The following is a 15,398-nucleotide window of genomic DNA, read 5'->3' on the forward strand; positions in this document are numbered from 1 at the left end:
CAGCATGTTATGTTATGTGTTATAAATGAGCCAATTTGTGTGGAGTAGCATGATGGGAAAATAAATATTTGATTTCACTGCACGGGAGCCACCAGCAGAGGGCACCATTAATCCAAACGCCATCCTTAGGTTTCTGTTTAAATGGGACGCTTGTGTGGTTACAAAAAGACAGTAAGCGTATTTTCCTCGAGTGGCGGCTGCCCATCAATTAGATGATCTCCCTTGCACCTCATCCAAAAACACAATGACGGGTCGTAACTGTAATGACCCCAGTTCAAAAACGCTGAATTTGAAATTTGAACGCTGTTGCACACCAAAACAGCAGAACATCCCGACGCATGTAAATGGTCTCCCGGATGAAATTACCACATTTTGTAAACCAATGATTTCCAAACACTAACAGCCTTCCCATTAGTGTGTAGCGGAAAATTACCAAATTTAATTTAATTGATCCCAAAATTATTTTACTACAAATCTGTGTTCGTCTGTCAATTAAACATTAATACATCGGCTTTGTCTTCAACTAATCAGGACGTTACACGAAGCAAATTTGTGAATACTCTTGGGACAAGTACATCGTTCAGTTATTAATAGCACTTGTATGTATACTTTTTGTAAAATTTTTGTTTGGTGGTGTGCCGTGAGAGTTTTGCGGTCTCAAGAACGGTTTGTGAAACACTTGCAAACAAGTCACGTACGCCTTAATGAAGACGATCTTCCATTTTGGGAAGACGAGCTCGTAGACTGACGTGAGCGCTCCAGGATGTTGTGTGCGTCCACATTTAACTCTCATCACGAGTCAAATATGCAGTAGGGCACATACAGACAATACAGACCATCCACAATATATAATATAGATAATTTAGTCTTCAATGAACCCAACATGCGTGCTTTTGAAATGTGTCGGAAAACCCACGGGGGAGAACGTGCCCCACGTCTCTTTTGAAGCAGGATTATATCATTCAAGGATACAGTTCTCGTCGCCCGTCCGGTTCTTGGGCGGTCCGGGCATGTTGAGCAGGACCAGCTTGGCCTCGGAGGACTTCTTGATGATGACCTCGTTGAGTCGCAGCGCCGTGTGCATGCGTCGCACGTTGGAGTGGTTCCTGAGGGGCGGGGGGGGCACAGAGACGGGACAAGGTTGGCGGGTCTGGTCAGGCGAGACAGAGCTGCTTTGGTTTTGGTGCTGGGTTACAGATGCTCACTCGCACATGATTCCACTGTCCTCATCCGCTCATGTCATGCAATTGTCGGAATGAGGTTTATAGGATCTTTGGTACTTACAGGTTCTCCCATTCACTGCAGCGGGAGCAAGAAGGGAAAGATGACGATATCAGAACCCAGAGGTGGCAAAAGTAATCATACTGTGCATAAGTCAAAGTATAGATGCTTGTACTTGTGAAAAAAAATAAATGAATAAATACAAATACTGATTCAACTTCTCCAAGACCCATTAAAGTGACCCCCCAAGAAGAAGTGTTGTTGACAAGCATGCCAATTTTGAATGAATAAAAAACAAAATCCCAAGTATATAAAATAAGGCTCCAGAATCACAAAAGATTAAGCCCTCCCCCGGGGTTGTAGGACTGCGTGGTTGTGTCCGCTGAATGCGCAACGCGGAACCTTCAGCTGTCAATCAAGTACGCCTCTTACACGCGGCCACAAGACGACTGTCGCGGTGTCTAATTAAACAGTTAACTTTCCCTGCTGCGTCGCTGTATGTAGACGCACGCACAACACAAAACCGAGCGAGGCTGAGACTAACTGGACGACGGCGATGTCGTACCGGCGCGCTCGTTAGCTCGCGAGCTAGCGCACATAATAAACAGCGTTCCCTTAAGTATCTCCGTTGTGAGGGACTAAGCGACTGTGGTGAGTCGGACGGGCCCGGTTTGCCAGTGTCTCAGACGCTTTCGCCCAAATAAAACAAAACACATAAAATTTCAGGGAAGGTGCATTTTTTGGGGGGTCGGAGTGGTAGAAATGGGCCAAGTTATTATCAATAAGGAAGTGGCACTTGCGTGAAATAGCCACTGCATGGAATGAAGGTGCTCGGTACTTATAAAGCGAGGGAGGGCCGACTCGTATTGGGTGCCCTCGTTGTGTCACCCGGCCACCGTTTTAGCCACGCCCCACAAATCCGGACAACTGACGTGGTAAAAAAAGTGACTTTACTGGGTCTTAAAGTAAAAGACTACAGATTAAACTGTACTTGAGTTCAAAAGTAAAAATGAATATTTACTGTCAATTATATGTAATTCCCATTTGTATTACTTGCCACAAAAAATAAATCATTAAAGTTAATGAAATTAAAAAAATAAAAATTATTTTCCCTCTTATTAACTTGAATGGTGCTCGTACTGAGGAGAAAAGAAGCTAGCTAGTGTTGGCGCAGGCTTTTATGCCATCCATACGTGTTCCCAGACTTTTGTTAACATTGTGAACTGACGGTAACAACTGGGAAAAATACACCTAACCTGTACTGTGCTTGTCCACATATTCGCAATTCTTCAAATTCAACTAGTTGCAGATTTTTCGGAGAACCTATCCCCCTGTTATTTGCTGAAGAACTCAACTATTGCCCTTTTTGTGCTCAGACCAAAGCTACCGAGCTTCATATAATGTAGTGATCTGGCATCGTCTCGTACCAAGGACTTTTGTAGAAGTAAAGTGAGGCGCTTCATTTAGTCAGGCCAAAGCTGTCTGGAAAAGTACAGCTTTACTGCCCTCTTGTGGCTTCTGCAGGAGTTGTGAACATTTTTGGGGGTGCTGTCATCCCTTTTTTCTCCCCCCTCATAAAACCCTAAAATCTCAACCGTGGTTGACTTTCCCGCTCTCTGTTTGTCTTTTTTATGTCGTGTTGTCAATTTGTATTTTTATTTATTTATTTATTTTTATTTTTTTTTGGGGGGGGGGGGGGGACTAAGATGTAGAAAGTACAAAAGTCTGTTTTCAAATAAAGTACAAATTTGTCTGAAAAATAAATGCTGAAGCACAGTCACCAAGTATTTGTTCTTTGTTACTTCCTACCATATTCATATTCCATACGTGTGCCTCTGTCGTACACGCGTAGGTGTCGTGTTGGTCGAACCCGTCTAAGCACTCACGGCTTCATGTTGAAGATGTCCTTGATGCCGCACGGTGCGGGCGCGCCGGCCGGCTTGCCGGCTTCCCCGTCGCACTTCTCCGTCCAGGTCATCTGAACCTGCTCCCCGGGGCTCTGGACCGCCTCGGCCGTGGCCGCCGGGGCGGCGGGGCTGGTCGGGGTGGTGGTGTCGTGAATGAGCTGCACCTGGGCGAGGGGGGGCACAGGGGGAGAGGCCGACTTTGACTATGAGGAGGAGGAAGAGGAGGAGGACGGATGGAAGCGAGGCCAGAGGTGGAGATACACGTAAATCCACGAGTGTTGGAATGCAGGTCAAAGTCACAGAATGTTTGAGAGGGACAAGAGAGAGGAAGTGGGGTTCAACAACACCATCTCGACTACTAAACAGTGAAAACCAAAGCAACTGAAACATGTTGGTCAAACAGAGTCGGCACTACCAGTCAGATGTTTGGATGCACTCTCTCATGCTATTGAATGCTGGTAGTGTACTTCACACTTTGGAAGGCAATACAGTGAACTCTGCATAATGGCGGCTCGGCACTCGCAAATGAACCTTTTCTCAGATTATTTTTTTGTGGGGAGAGCCTATCCTCAGTTCTTCGCTGAAAAAGAAACCCAACCTATTTGCTCTTTTTGTGCTTAGGTCAAAGCATCTTGGTGCCAGGGAACTACAGTGGGTACAGAAAGTTTTCAGACACCCTTACATTTTTCACTCTTTGTTATATTGCAGCCATTTGTTAAAATCATTTCAGTTCATTTCTTTCCTCATTAATGTACACCCAGCACCCCATATTGACAGAAAAAAAAATGTCTTGTTGAAATCTTTACTGATTTATTAAAAATGAAAAAATGAAATATCACACAGCCCTAAGTATTCAGACCCTTTGCTGTGACACTCATATATTTAACTCGGGTGCTGTCCATTTCTTCTGATCCACTGTATGTTGAAGTGAGTTGAGGAGCTTTACATAGACAAAAGCAGTGCTTTGCCATCATCTTGTGGCACCTATAGGCAATTATAAGGGAGAACGTCACTTATAAATCGTAGAGTTTCGCTTTTCACAGCGAGGTTTGGCCCCGATCCCCCTAGAATGACGTTGGTGGGTAATACTGTACCAGGAGATATTTTGTCCCTGAGTATCATCTCATCTCATCAGCAAGAGTCAAATTTTACTGACAAATAAGTGTTAAATAAGTGTAAGAATACACTTGTGTCGAATGAGTTGTTCATTTTCTTCTTTGATGGAGCTGGAATCAGTTGAGTGATGGTGTAGGTGTTAAGCCCAGTTTAGCAATGCCAGGACATCATTGCTTCCCTGTCTGTATTCTTGCCTTTATTTCCATATATCATACCGGATAAGTGTTAAAAGTAATAACCAAATTGTTGCTAATGAGTCGCTCATTTTTTAAGATGTATTTTTTATTTTTGCAAGAATACGTTGCGTGATGGTGCCGATATTCCGCGCACTTTAGTCGTAAGACATCAGTGCCTTTGATCGTCTCGCCAAAAAGAAGTCAAATAATTCTTAAGGGATACGTAGTAAAAGTAATAGCTCACTTGTCGCTATTGAGTTCCTCATTTTGTTCTTCGTTTGAGATGGGCTAATATTACAGTGGCTTTTGATGCACGACTGCATTAGCATTCACACGCCCTAAAATATGTAACCCCGTAAATTCGACAATAAACACGGAAATCCAAAGGAGCTCTCTACCTCCTCTTCCGGCTTCTCCTCCTTGCCGGCCGCTGGCGGTTCTTCGCTCACACTCAGCTGGGTGGTTACAGATGCCGGGTTCTTGCGCCGAATGGAGCCGCGGGATGAGTCGGTAATGCTCTGGATCTGGGAAGATATCGCAGCAAGGAAGGAAAAAGACACAAAGAAGCGAGAAATAAGAGAAAGCAGGATCTTAGTTTGTGGTGCAAGGTGGGCTAGGACTCGCATAAAAGCGACGTAAAAAGCAATGTTTTGACCTAGAGGAGGTAATAATAGCACAAGGCTCAGATCAATATCTATTTATGCTGTCACGCTCCACAGCAAAGATGCAGATGGGCAATGTGGCGTCCCACCGCTCCGATTTAACACAAAATACGCTTCGGTCCGGCAGCGCTTTGTGTCATGTCAAGTCAAATCAAGGCGAGGCACGGCGAGCTGAACCCGTCAAGTCCCATTTGTGAACACGTTTTTGAGTGTGCCTTTCTCGAAGACGAGTGGGGGAACTTTCTTACCTCCCTCTCACGCTCGTTCTTGCTCAGGTTGATCTGCTTCAGCATCTGCGAACGCTGTTCCATCACCAGGGTCTTCTCGTAGGTGTATGCCGAGATGTCGCTGTCGTGCTACGGGTAAACACACGAGCGCTAACAACACCGATAGACAACAATTTTGTTCTCTGATTGAACTGGATCGCGTTGAGTGCCGATATGAAGCGTAAACTGCCTGGAAAAGTCTTTTGAGGCAATGCCAGGACATTGCAAGATGTTAAAAGAAATTAAATTAGTAGTCATGTTTTAGAAAATCATAATTTTTTTTAGAGTTGAGCCCAAAAGTCAGCTGCGATAAGAGTCCACGAGGACTGCGACAATTTAGCCAGTTAACAGCCAGCAAACGCTACACTAACGCTACACTCTCATTCGCTGATGCCCATGTCACTCAGCAGGCCAGGCCAGTCCCCGCCTTTTAAAGCCAAACACACTCACTCAAGTCACAGATACTACAGTAGAACGTGAGGATGGCTACCCTAAGTGGACACAAACAATATTTGCACGTTATTGTGTTTAATAATGTGAAATACATTTTATCAGTTTACTCAATTCATCGATGGGGTAATCGGTAGACAGCTCGATTCTAAACATATTTGATAACTGCAGCCCTAGACTACACGCATGCATATTAGATGCATTGAAGACTGTGGATGTGAGGGTGAATGGTTTGTCCCAATGTAAACAGTGGACCCCGCTATTCGCGGCGGATATGGACCGAGCCGGAAAGCGAATAGTGAAAATCCACGGATAATTGACGGCCGTTATAGTTGCATTCATTTTAATTCATTTTATTTGTTTTAACCCAAAAAAAAGTCTTAAATAAGCAGGGATAAACAACCACTGAGTGGTTTCCGGGTTGCCCCCCGCCGCCCAAAAAAATAAACAAAAAGAAAGTATGTGGGGGTCCACTGTACTGCAGTGGGCTGGCGACCAGTCCAGGGTGTACCACACTATTCTCACCAAAAGACCTTAACGAGGACAAGCCCTATAGGAAATGGATGAATGGATATTTGAATTTTTTCAAAATAATTGATTTGTTGTTAACTCACCATTTCCACCACTTCCACCATGGCTTCGATACGGAGATGATAGAGGAAGGTGGTCAGGTCCTTTTTCATCTGGATGCTGTTGTCGTCCAGCTGGGCCACGGTGAAGATGCGCATCTTGCACTTCCTCCAAACCTGACAAAAAAAACATTGTCGTCGCACCAGCCACCAGGACACTTTGACTTCACAAACAATAGAGAGGAAGTTTGGCGAGCACCTTGTGCTGGCGCAGGAGGAAGGGGAGCAGCATCAGCATGCCGCCGTCGTGGACGATCCACCACACGTCGATGTGGCCCTCGGTGAAGCGCTCGCCATTGGATGGGAAGGCCGCGATGTTTTTGGGTACGAGCAAAGCCAGGTGCGCCGCGGTGGTTTCTCTCACCAACTCTGCATGGCGGACAAGACTAAGATTGAACTCGGATAAAAATGTATTTTGCATTATTAAACACAACTCTTGTGTGTATTTTCAAATCGGTTCCTACTGGCAACCCACCGACAAAGTTCCTCCAGGTCTGGTGCTCGTCGCCCTGCTTCCAGTTGCGCGGCCACGACACTAGCATGGCGTTGTGCTTCAGGCCGCCCAGCCCGCTGGCCTGGAGCAGGTGGGAGGTGGCGTCACGCAGGTTGGAGGACACGGTCACCTGGCAGAAACCCTTCACCTTCTCCGTCTCCATCAGTTTACGCAGGGCCTACCAGGACACGAAGAACAGGGAAGTTGTTTTTGGTCAAATTGCTGCATAAGTTTTTTACCATGTATACGAGACAGACGGGTGACGCTACCCTGTGACGAATTTGGAGTTTTCATCTTTACATGTCGGCACCTATATTGTTTCATAATACAGCGATTAACTTCTTTTTTTACATTTATATGAAGCGCGATGGAGGAAGTCCACTCATCTGCCACAAAATTCCCTCTCCATGCATTGTCAAAGGGTGAATTAGTTGTACTTTATTTTGGTTCTATTATACAGCTGTTAAAATATTGAATGAAGTTGACGCAACTGAGTAGTTTTATTTCATTTCAGTTTGAGATAGTGTAAGCCTCCTGTTATGTTTGTGTCTTGGATACACTGACAATTTGCATGGGTCAATGTGACTCACAAGTTGAATCATCAACACTATAAGAAAAAACAGAACACATACATTTTTCCCCAAAGTTACTGTTTAAAAATAAACAGGTTTAGGACAAAATTGCAACCAAAAGATGTTGACAGTGAAAGCTTGCATATTTGCTGTTCTGCATTTGCGGATTTTGGGGGGACCACATCCTTTGTTATTCGTTTTTTAATTTTTTTTTGAAAAACATCTGATCCTACGTGGCGGCACGGTGGACAACTGGTTAGAGCGTCTGCCTCACAGTTCTAAGGACCGGGGTTCAATCCCATGCAGCAAAGACTCTCCATAACTTGCACTAACAATCTGGGCTAAACTCCTCCCCAACATACGAAGATCTTAAACAGTGGAGATAAGTCACGTCAACATATACTTCCTTAGCACCAACTGCTACGTTCCAATTATCCAGGGCTTTAATGCCATCTTGTGGCACCTTAGGGTATAACAGAAAAAGTTCAAAAATACACCTGGAAACAGCGAATAGGTGAATTTGTCAGCAAATGATGGAGGATTGGTTCCAATTGGTTCCTTCCATTTTTTTCATTTTTGGTTCCTTCCATTTTTAGTAGTGAACCACGAATATCCAATTTGAATTGCCCATGTTTTTTTTAAAAAAGAAAAATTGTTTGATAATTGGATCAAATTAGAGGTTGACCGGCCTACCTGTTCGGCCCGCTGGGTGTGTTCGTAGTTGTCCAGGTAGTTGCCCACCAGTGCCGTGCCCACGATGGTCAGGCCCTTGCCCGCCTTCAGCTGGTTGGTGAGCGAAAGCAGCCTGGGCTGCTCCACGTTCTGCTCGGCATCCGTGCTCACCAGCACCAGCAGCTGGGGCCTGTGGGCGGGGGGACACATGCACAGTACGAGAAGGGGGGGAGGGGGTGAGAAAGGTCCAGGGTCGGGGCAACTAAACAGAACCAGGGCGCGAAACGGAAGCCGCTGAAGGGCGGCAAGTAAGCAAGTACAAGTGAGGAAAGAGCGTGACGTGTTAACTTTTGTTGTTTTGCGACGGCCGTGGTGTGGAGAATCACATTAGCTGAGAGATTGGCAGACATGTTGTTCATTTCTCTGTTCATTGGCAATAACCACCGCACGGGTATGTTTGTGTGTTTGTGTCTGTTTTACCTCCAGTTCTTGGTGTGGGGGGGGCCCTCCTCCAGACGCATAAGAGCGTAACGCGCGGCGCTCAGGGACAGACCTCGAATGCCGTCACCCCACTCCTTCTCCGCACTGCGAAACGCACATGCTCATCGATCACGCTGTCGTTTATCATCGGCGCAGTTTAAATGCAATGCGACACAACAGTGTGCTGACTGCAACATTACGTACTACTGCACAAGCTACAAGAGCTCAATGAAAAAGTCAAGATGCACAATTTTGACTGACACGGTCAGGGAGGTACAAACCCCAATTCCAATGAAGTTGTGTTTAAGATAAATATAAACAGAACACAATGATTTGTAAATCATGTTCAACTTATATTTAATTGAATACACTACAAAGACAAGATATTTAATATTCAAACAGTTAAACTTGATTGCTTTTAGCAAATAATCATTAACTTAGAATTTTATGGCTGCAACACGTTCCAAAAAAGCTGGGACAGGTGGCAGAAATGAAAGTTGAGGAATTCTGTTTGGGACATCCCACAGGTGAACAGGCTAATTGGGAAAGGGTGGGTGCCATGATTGGGTATAAAAGGAGCTTCCCTGAATTGCTCAATCATTCACAAGCAAAGATGGGGCGAGGTTCTCCTCTTTGCGAACAAGCGCGTGAGAAAATAGTCGAACAGTTTAAGGACAATGTTCCTCAACCTACAATTGCAAGGAATTTAGGGATTTCCTCATCTACGGTCCATAATATCATCAAAAGGTTCAGAGAATCTGGAGAAATCACTGCATGTCAGCGGCAAGGCCGAAAATCAACATTGAATGCCCGTGACGGCGGCACTTCATCAAAAGCCGACGTCAATGTGTAAAGGATATCACCACATGAGCTCAGGAACACTTCACAAAACCAATGTCAGTAAATACAATTTCGCGCTACATCCGTAAGTGCAACTTGAAACTCTACTATACAAAGCAAAAGCTCTTTATCAAGAACAACCAGAAACGGCGCCAGCTTCTCTGGGCCCGAGCTCATCTAAGATGGACTGATGCAATGTGGAAAAGTGTTCTGTGATCTGACAAGTCCACATTTCAAATTGTTTTTGGAAATTGTGGACGTCGTGTCCTCCGGGTCAAAGAGGAAAAGAACCACCCGGACTGTTATGGACCCAAAGTTCAAAAGCCAGCATCTGTGATGTTATGGGGCTGTGTTAGTGCCAATGGCATGGGTAACTTACACATCTGTGAAGGCACCATTAATGCTGAAAGGTACATACAGGTTTTAGAGAAGCATATGCTGCCATCCAAGCAACGTCTTTTTCATGGACGCCCCCGCTTATTTCAGCAAGATAATGCCAAACCACATTCTGCACGTGTTACAACAGCGTGGCTTCGTAGTAAAAGAGTGCCGGTACTAGACTGGCCTGCCTGCAGTCCAGACCTGTCTCTTATTGAGTGGCGCATTATGAAGCGTAAAATACGACAACGGAGACACCGGACTGTTGAACGGCTGAAGCTGTACATCAAGCAAGAATGGGAAAGAATTCCACCTACAAAGCTTCAACAATGAGTGTCCTCAGGACCCAAACGTTGATTGAATGTTGTTAAAAGTAAAGGTGATGTAACGCATGACCTTGTCTTAGCTTTTTTGGAATGTGTTGCAGCCATAAAATTTAAAGTTAATGATTATTTGCTAAAACAAAGTTCATCAGTTTGAATATTTTGGGGTATTTTAATGAGACGTTTTTAACGTGTATTTTGTGAGAGGTTATTTCTTTGCTACAAGACAGAAGGGATCTCTTTGCTTTTCAACATTGCCATGTTACAATTTATGGAAGAAAATGGATGTTGACTTCATCTGACTCCTCCAAAAAATAATGATAATATTCATATTTAGCTTCATTATTATCATCACTCAAAAAATAATGATCCTATCAAGCTTCATTATTATCATCACTCACCCTGCAAACTCAATATACTTGTAGATGGAGCCGGCGATCACCATGGCGACGATGGCGTAGTACCAGGAGCACAGGAACATAAGCGTGAGACACAAGCTCATACCCAGGAAGGACAAAGTCCTGCGGAGGACAAAAGACACAGGCGGTGAGAGGACGTGCGGCATTCATTAAATGGGGGGGGGGGGGGGGGGTGTTTTGGACGCCCACCAGTGGTAGAACTTGAAGCGGGGCCTCCAGTTGGGGGTCCGGAGCAGAGTCTGTAGGGCGCACGCCAGGTTCACAAACATGTAGCACATCAGGAAAAACCTGAGGGGGACGACGACGCATGAAACACCAGATGACAATTTTCAGGAAAAAAACACCACCAAAAACTTTGAAGTTCAAACTGCTATTTCTTTGGTGACACTTATTCCAAAAGGAGTGTCTCCACAGTCATTGTATGGAGAATTGACTTGTTAATGGCTTGTGTATGAAAAACTGGATCTCTGCAGTGGCTGCCTACCTATTCAGTCTGAAATTATATTAGGGTCTTTTGTTATTAGCCTATCTTAAAAAAAAGTTTGTGAGCAAACTGTGAAATGTTTTTTTTAGCTAAACTACATAAAAGGCACCCTCATAGAAAAAAAAAAACATTTGGAATTTTTTTCTTCTTTGGATCTCCTGTGGCACACAGAGATCCACAGACTAAAAGCTGGGGGGGGGAAAGGAAAAGGTTGCACAAAATATTGACATCTTCTGGGTTCCTTTTATTTATTCTAGTATTTTTTTTAATGTTCACTAATTAAACCCGCAGCAGGTTCCAATGACCCATGCACAACACAACCCATCATTTCCTATGGGAAAACTCTGTTAAGAAAAATGGCTTCCACTGTACACGATAAGCACCAGAAAGCACTCGGTCGGCTCCTCCAGAATTGAAAGTTGAAGAACTCACATGGACAAGATGGGAGCCACTGAGTCCAGGGAGGCGATCAGGATGCCGCTCTCACAAATGAACGCCGTCAGCAGCAAGGACCACGTGGGCTCCCCGTTGGCCTTCGCGTGTCCAAAGATCTACAAAACATATCAAATAAAATGCTCACTCGTCTACTTGTCTCAAGGAGTTGAATCAGTCCTTCTCCTTTTACCAGTATTGTTTTTTCAAAAGTATCTGTACTTAGACTTAAGTGAGTACTTGCCACCTCTGACAGTAACAGTAAGCTGGACAGCGATTAGATTTGAGGCGGAGCCGATCAGACTGACCCGTAGCGCGGGTACGATTCCATCTTTGGCGATGGCCTGCATAAGACGAGGCGCCCCCGTCAGGCTCTGCAGTCCGGCCCCGCAGGTGGAGAAGAAGGAGCCGATCACGATCACCCACGGCGATGGCCACGCCAACGTGCCGATGACCAGGTTCCCGTGCACGCCTTCCCCGAACCTGAGCCGGGGTGGGCGGGGTCAGGATACAGCATCACCCTAAAAAAAACGATGGCGGCGGGGCACTTACTTGTCTCGGAGGACCACGCCCTCGATGCAGCCGCCGAACAGAATGACGCTGGACATGTCTGAGCAGGTTTCAATAAGGAACGTGAACTAAGCAGATGGTTGTATTTCTTCAAATAGTGTCCGCGGCTAGTTGTTTCTGTAACTGTCGACATAGCCAGGCTTTTATTTGAGGGAGGCGTCCTCTTTTTAAATAAGTTATTTATCTGTACAAAATGTTTGTGTAAAAGGAGCACACTAGACAGATGCAATTCTGAGGACCATATTTCTCCTCGCTGTCACCACACGGTGGCTGTCTCCTCAACTGTCGACATTGCCAGGCTTTTATTTGAGGGAGGCGTCCTTTTTTTTTTTTTTAGAGATAGTCTTTATTTGTGCAAAATGCTTGTGTAAAAGGATGAGGCTAGGTACAATGCGAAGGACCGTATTTCTTCAAACAGATGCTGCTGCCAGCTGGGTAGTTGTTTACTCAACTGCAGACATTAGCAGGATTTTTTTTAACATTATTTGAGGGAGGTGTCCATTTGATAAGTCTTTATCTGTAAAACAAAACAAAAAATAGGACTACACACAATGCGGATTATTTTCAAATAGTGGCCGCATCACAGTTGTCCACTCAACTGCAAACATTCCGAGGCTTTTATTTGAGGGAGGCATCCACTTGAAAGGAGGTATTTATTTGTACAAACAAATGCTCTGATAAAAGGGTGAAGCTAGACACAATGCTGTGGACTGTGGAGCTAGAACATAATTCTTTAAAAAGTCTCCGCTGGCAAGTGTCTACTCAACTGTATACATTGCCAGCTTTTTATTAGAGGGAGGTGTCCATTTTGTACAAAATGCTCATAAAATAGGTTCGGAGGTAGACACAATGCTGAGGAGTGCATTTCTTCAAATAGTGGCCACACGGCAGCTGTCAACTCGATTGTAGTCATTGCCATGCTTTTATTTGAGGGAAATGTCCATTTGGGAGAAGGCTTTTTAATTTTTACAATAAAGGACTTGAAGCCAAGGATGAATGTGGGCGCGATGCATGAGTTAAAAAAAAAAAAAAAAAAGACTTTCCAGTGGTTAATGCACTTAGTGGCCCAGAGCTTCAAAATCGATTAGAAATCAATTTATTCTGGGATAAAATCTGAGTGATCGATGATGTCGGAAGTAAAATCCTTCAGCTTCATGAAGTCTCATTTGCATAAGCGGCCCGGCCATGCGATTAGGAGACCTAATCAAATTTACTGAGAGACAAGACGGACGATGCACATCGGTTTGCTGTGCCCGCTCGAGTGCGATCGCGGCAGTTACTCAACTGCAGACTCTTTTATTTAAAGGGAGGCCTCCATTTGAGAGGACGCCTTTATTTGTGCAAAAATGCTTGTGTAAAAAGGTTGGAGCTCGACACAATACCGATGACCGAATTTCTTTCAACAGTGCCCGTGGACAGTTGTCAAACCAACTGCGGACGTTGCCAGGCTTTTATTTGAGCGAGGCATCCGTTTGAGAGGAGGCCTGTATACGTACAAAATGCTTACGTAAAAAGGTGGCCCTGGACACAATACTGATGTCCGTAGTGTAGTTGTTTACACAACTGCAGAGATTAGCAGGCTTTTGTTTGAGGGAGGCGTCCATTTGAGAGGGGGCCTGAGAGGATACAGACCAAGGAGGTGGTGGTGATGGCGGCGATGGTTCCCACGGGGATGGACTTCTGGGCGTCGCGCAGGTCACCCGAGCGGTTGGAGCCGGCCATGATTCCTGGACAGAAGATCACAGACGCCCAACGTTAGCATCGACGCGACCGTCTCGACGAGCTCCGAAGCGTCGTTCACCTGTCACCGAGGGGAAATAGATGCCAACCAGCAGCGTGAAGAAGCTGGTGATGTCGGCCAGCACGTAGCGGTTGGCGTTGGTCAGGGGGTCGTCCGGCTCCTCCACAGACTCCATGTTGATCCGGGCGATCAGGTCCCCCTTCTCGTAGTAGGTCCCAAACAGGTTCTCTGCGTAACGTTTTAGTTCAAGTATGAATGTCACGACTAACAAAATATTGTAGCCTATCAAAAAACAGGTTTTATTCCCAAAAATAATACAGCTGTGCCAAGAGATATACATTTAATTTGTTCCATGACCACGTTCTTAACTAAAATCATCTTTCCCAATTGAAATGAAGTAAGATGCCATTAAAAATGTAAAAACAATGATTTTTGAAATATTAAATGCAAATGTATTGTACTAAAAAATACAACTGAACAAGGCCTGTGATTAGTTTGTATAGCACGAGTATGCAAAATGGATTTGTACTTTTTATTTAGGCAGACTGAAATTGCCCTTTTCACTTTAACTGGACTTGGCCAAATAGTTGTAGACTAAAATATTTACCATTACTTCTGATTTGAAGTTTGCCTAAATATTCAAAAGACCAGCGGCGAAGGTGACCATGAACTGACTAAACCTAAGATAGCAGAGTCAGTATTTTTTTGTCTTTTTCTTTTTTGTTCTTCGAAATGAGTTTGGATCCTGCACCGACCTGTCCAGATGCTGCTCGTGATTCCGGGGATGCCCTGGATCTGCGTCACATTGTTGGCGACAAAGTATTTGTCGCAGGTGGCGTTGAGCAGGGACGAGTCGCAGAACATGCGCCACAGCTGCGTGGTCACCGTCCCGTTGGCCGTCTCCACCGTCTTGGCGCAAACGTCGAACGTCTTCCACACCAACGTGCGGTTGCCAAGCACGCAAACGCTGAAGGAAGGCCAGAAAGAAAAAAAAAAAACACTCAAAAAAATGTTTAACTCTTGTGCTTGTAAGGACAACCATGTATATCCAAATCTTTTTCATGCTGTGTGGGTTCGAATATACATAGAATTGGGAGGTAAGTTTTTGTTTTACTGCACTTTAGACGCTCTCAAATGAAAACATGAAAACATGCCATCTACCCTTTATCAAATGTTCTATGAAAACCACGTACCTCCAAGTGTGTCTTGTATCTTTTTGGGGGTTCATCGGATTCAAAAACAAAACTTTTTTTTTTTTTTTTTTTTTTTTTTTTTAACTGAACTAAACACTTGAATGAAAACTACGCCTTCATGTTTTCTCCTGCTTTTCAGATTGCAAACACATGCACTAAAACTCCACTGAAATCCATGCATTTCCATTTTATGACAATTTTGAATCTCCAAATGTATCTGTTTTTGAGTTTCTTGGATTGATTTGAAGAAACTTTTTTACTGAACTGAAACATTATCCACTCAAAACCATGTCTTTTTCATAACAACTAAGACTTTTTAATATAAGAAGGTCCAAATTGACCAGTTGTCACTCTGCAATGAAAACCATGTAATG

General features: G+C 44.5%; 1 protein-coding gene across 3 annotated transcripts in view; it reads right to left on the minus strand.

Moving 5' to 3' along the window:
* slc12a5a (solute carrier family 12 member 5a) overlaps positions 1 to 15,398 on the minus strand; it is a 138,282-nt gene that overhangs the window by 6,862 nt on the left and 116,022 nt on the right. For 2 of the 3 annotated variants that reach the window (XM_061688959.1, XM_061688957.1), the window contains exons 8-25: positions 14,587 to 14,798; positions 13,892 to 14,059; positions 13,719 to 13,817; positions 12,073 to 12,130; positions 11,829 to 12,003; positions 11,521 to 11,639; positions 10,794 to 10,892; positions 10,587 to 10,706; positions 8,645 to 8,749; positions 8,186 to 8,354; positions 6,903 to 7,098; positions 6,627 to 6,796; positions 6,413 to 6,544; positions 5,331 to 5,438; positions 4,819 to 4,944; positions 3,108 to 3,331; positions 1,285 to 1,299; positions 973 to 1,106 (exon numbers count right to left, since the gene is read on the minus strand). In XM_061688959.1, coding sequence (XP_061544943.1) covers positions 973 to 1,106; positions 1,285 to 1,299; positions 3,108 to 3,331; positions 4,819 to 4,944; positions 5,331 to 5,438; positions 6,413 to 6,544; positions 6,627 to 6,796; positions 6,903 to 7,098; positions 8,186 to 8,354; positions 8,645 to 8,749; positions 10,587 to 10,706; positions 10,794 to 10,892; positions 11,521 to 11,639; positions 11,829 to 12,003; positions 12,073 to 12,130; positions 13,719 to 13,817; positions 13,892 to 14,059; positions 14,587 to 14,798 — 2,429 coding nt within the window. The remainder of the gene's footprint in view (positions 1 to 972; positions 1,107 to 1,284; positions 1,300 to 3,107; positions 3,332 to 4,818; positions 4,945 to 5,330; positions 5,439 to 6,412; positions 6,545 to 6,626; positions 6,797 to 6,902; positions 7,099 to 8,185; positions 8,355 to 8,644; positions 8,750 to 10,586; positions 10,707 to 10,793; positions 10,893 to 11,520; positions 11,640 to 11,828; positions 12,004 to 12,072; positions 12,131 to 13,718; positions 13,818 to 13,891; positions 14,060 to 14,586; positions 14,799 to 15,398) is intronic. The other variant, XM_061688958.1, reaches the window with a different exon arrangement.

The sequence above is a fragment of the Phycodurus eques genome, chromosome 10, assembly GCF_024500275.1.
Source record: "Phycodurus eques isolate BA_2022a chromosome 10, UOR_Pequ_1.1, whole genome shotgun sequence".
Taxonomy (NCBI): Eukaryota; Metazoa; Chordata; class Actinopteri; order Syngnathiformes; family Syngnathidae; genus Phycodurus; species Phycodurus eques.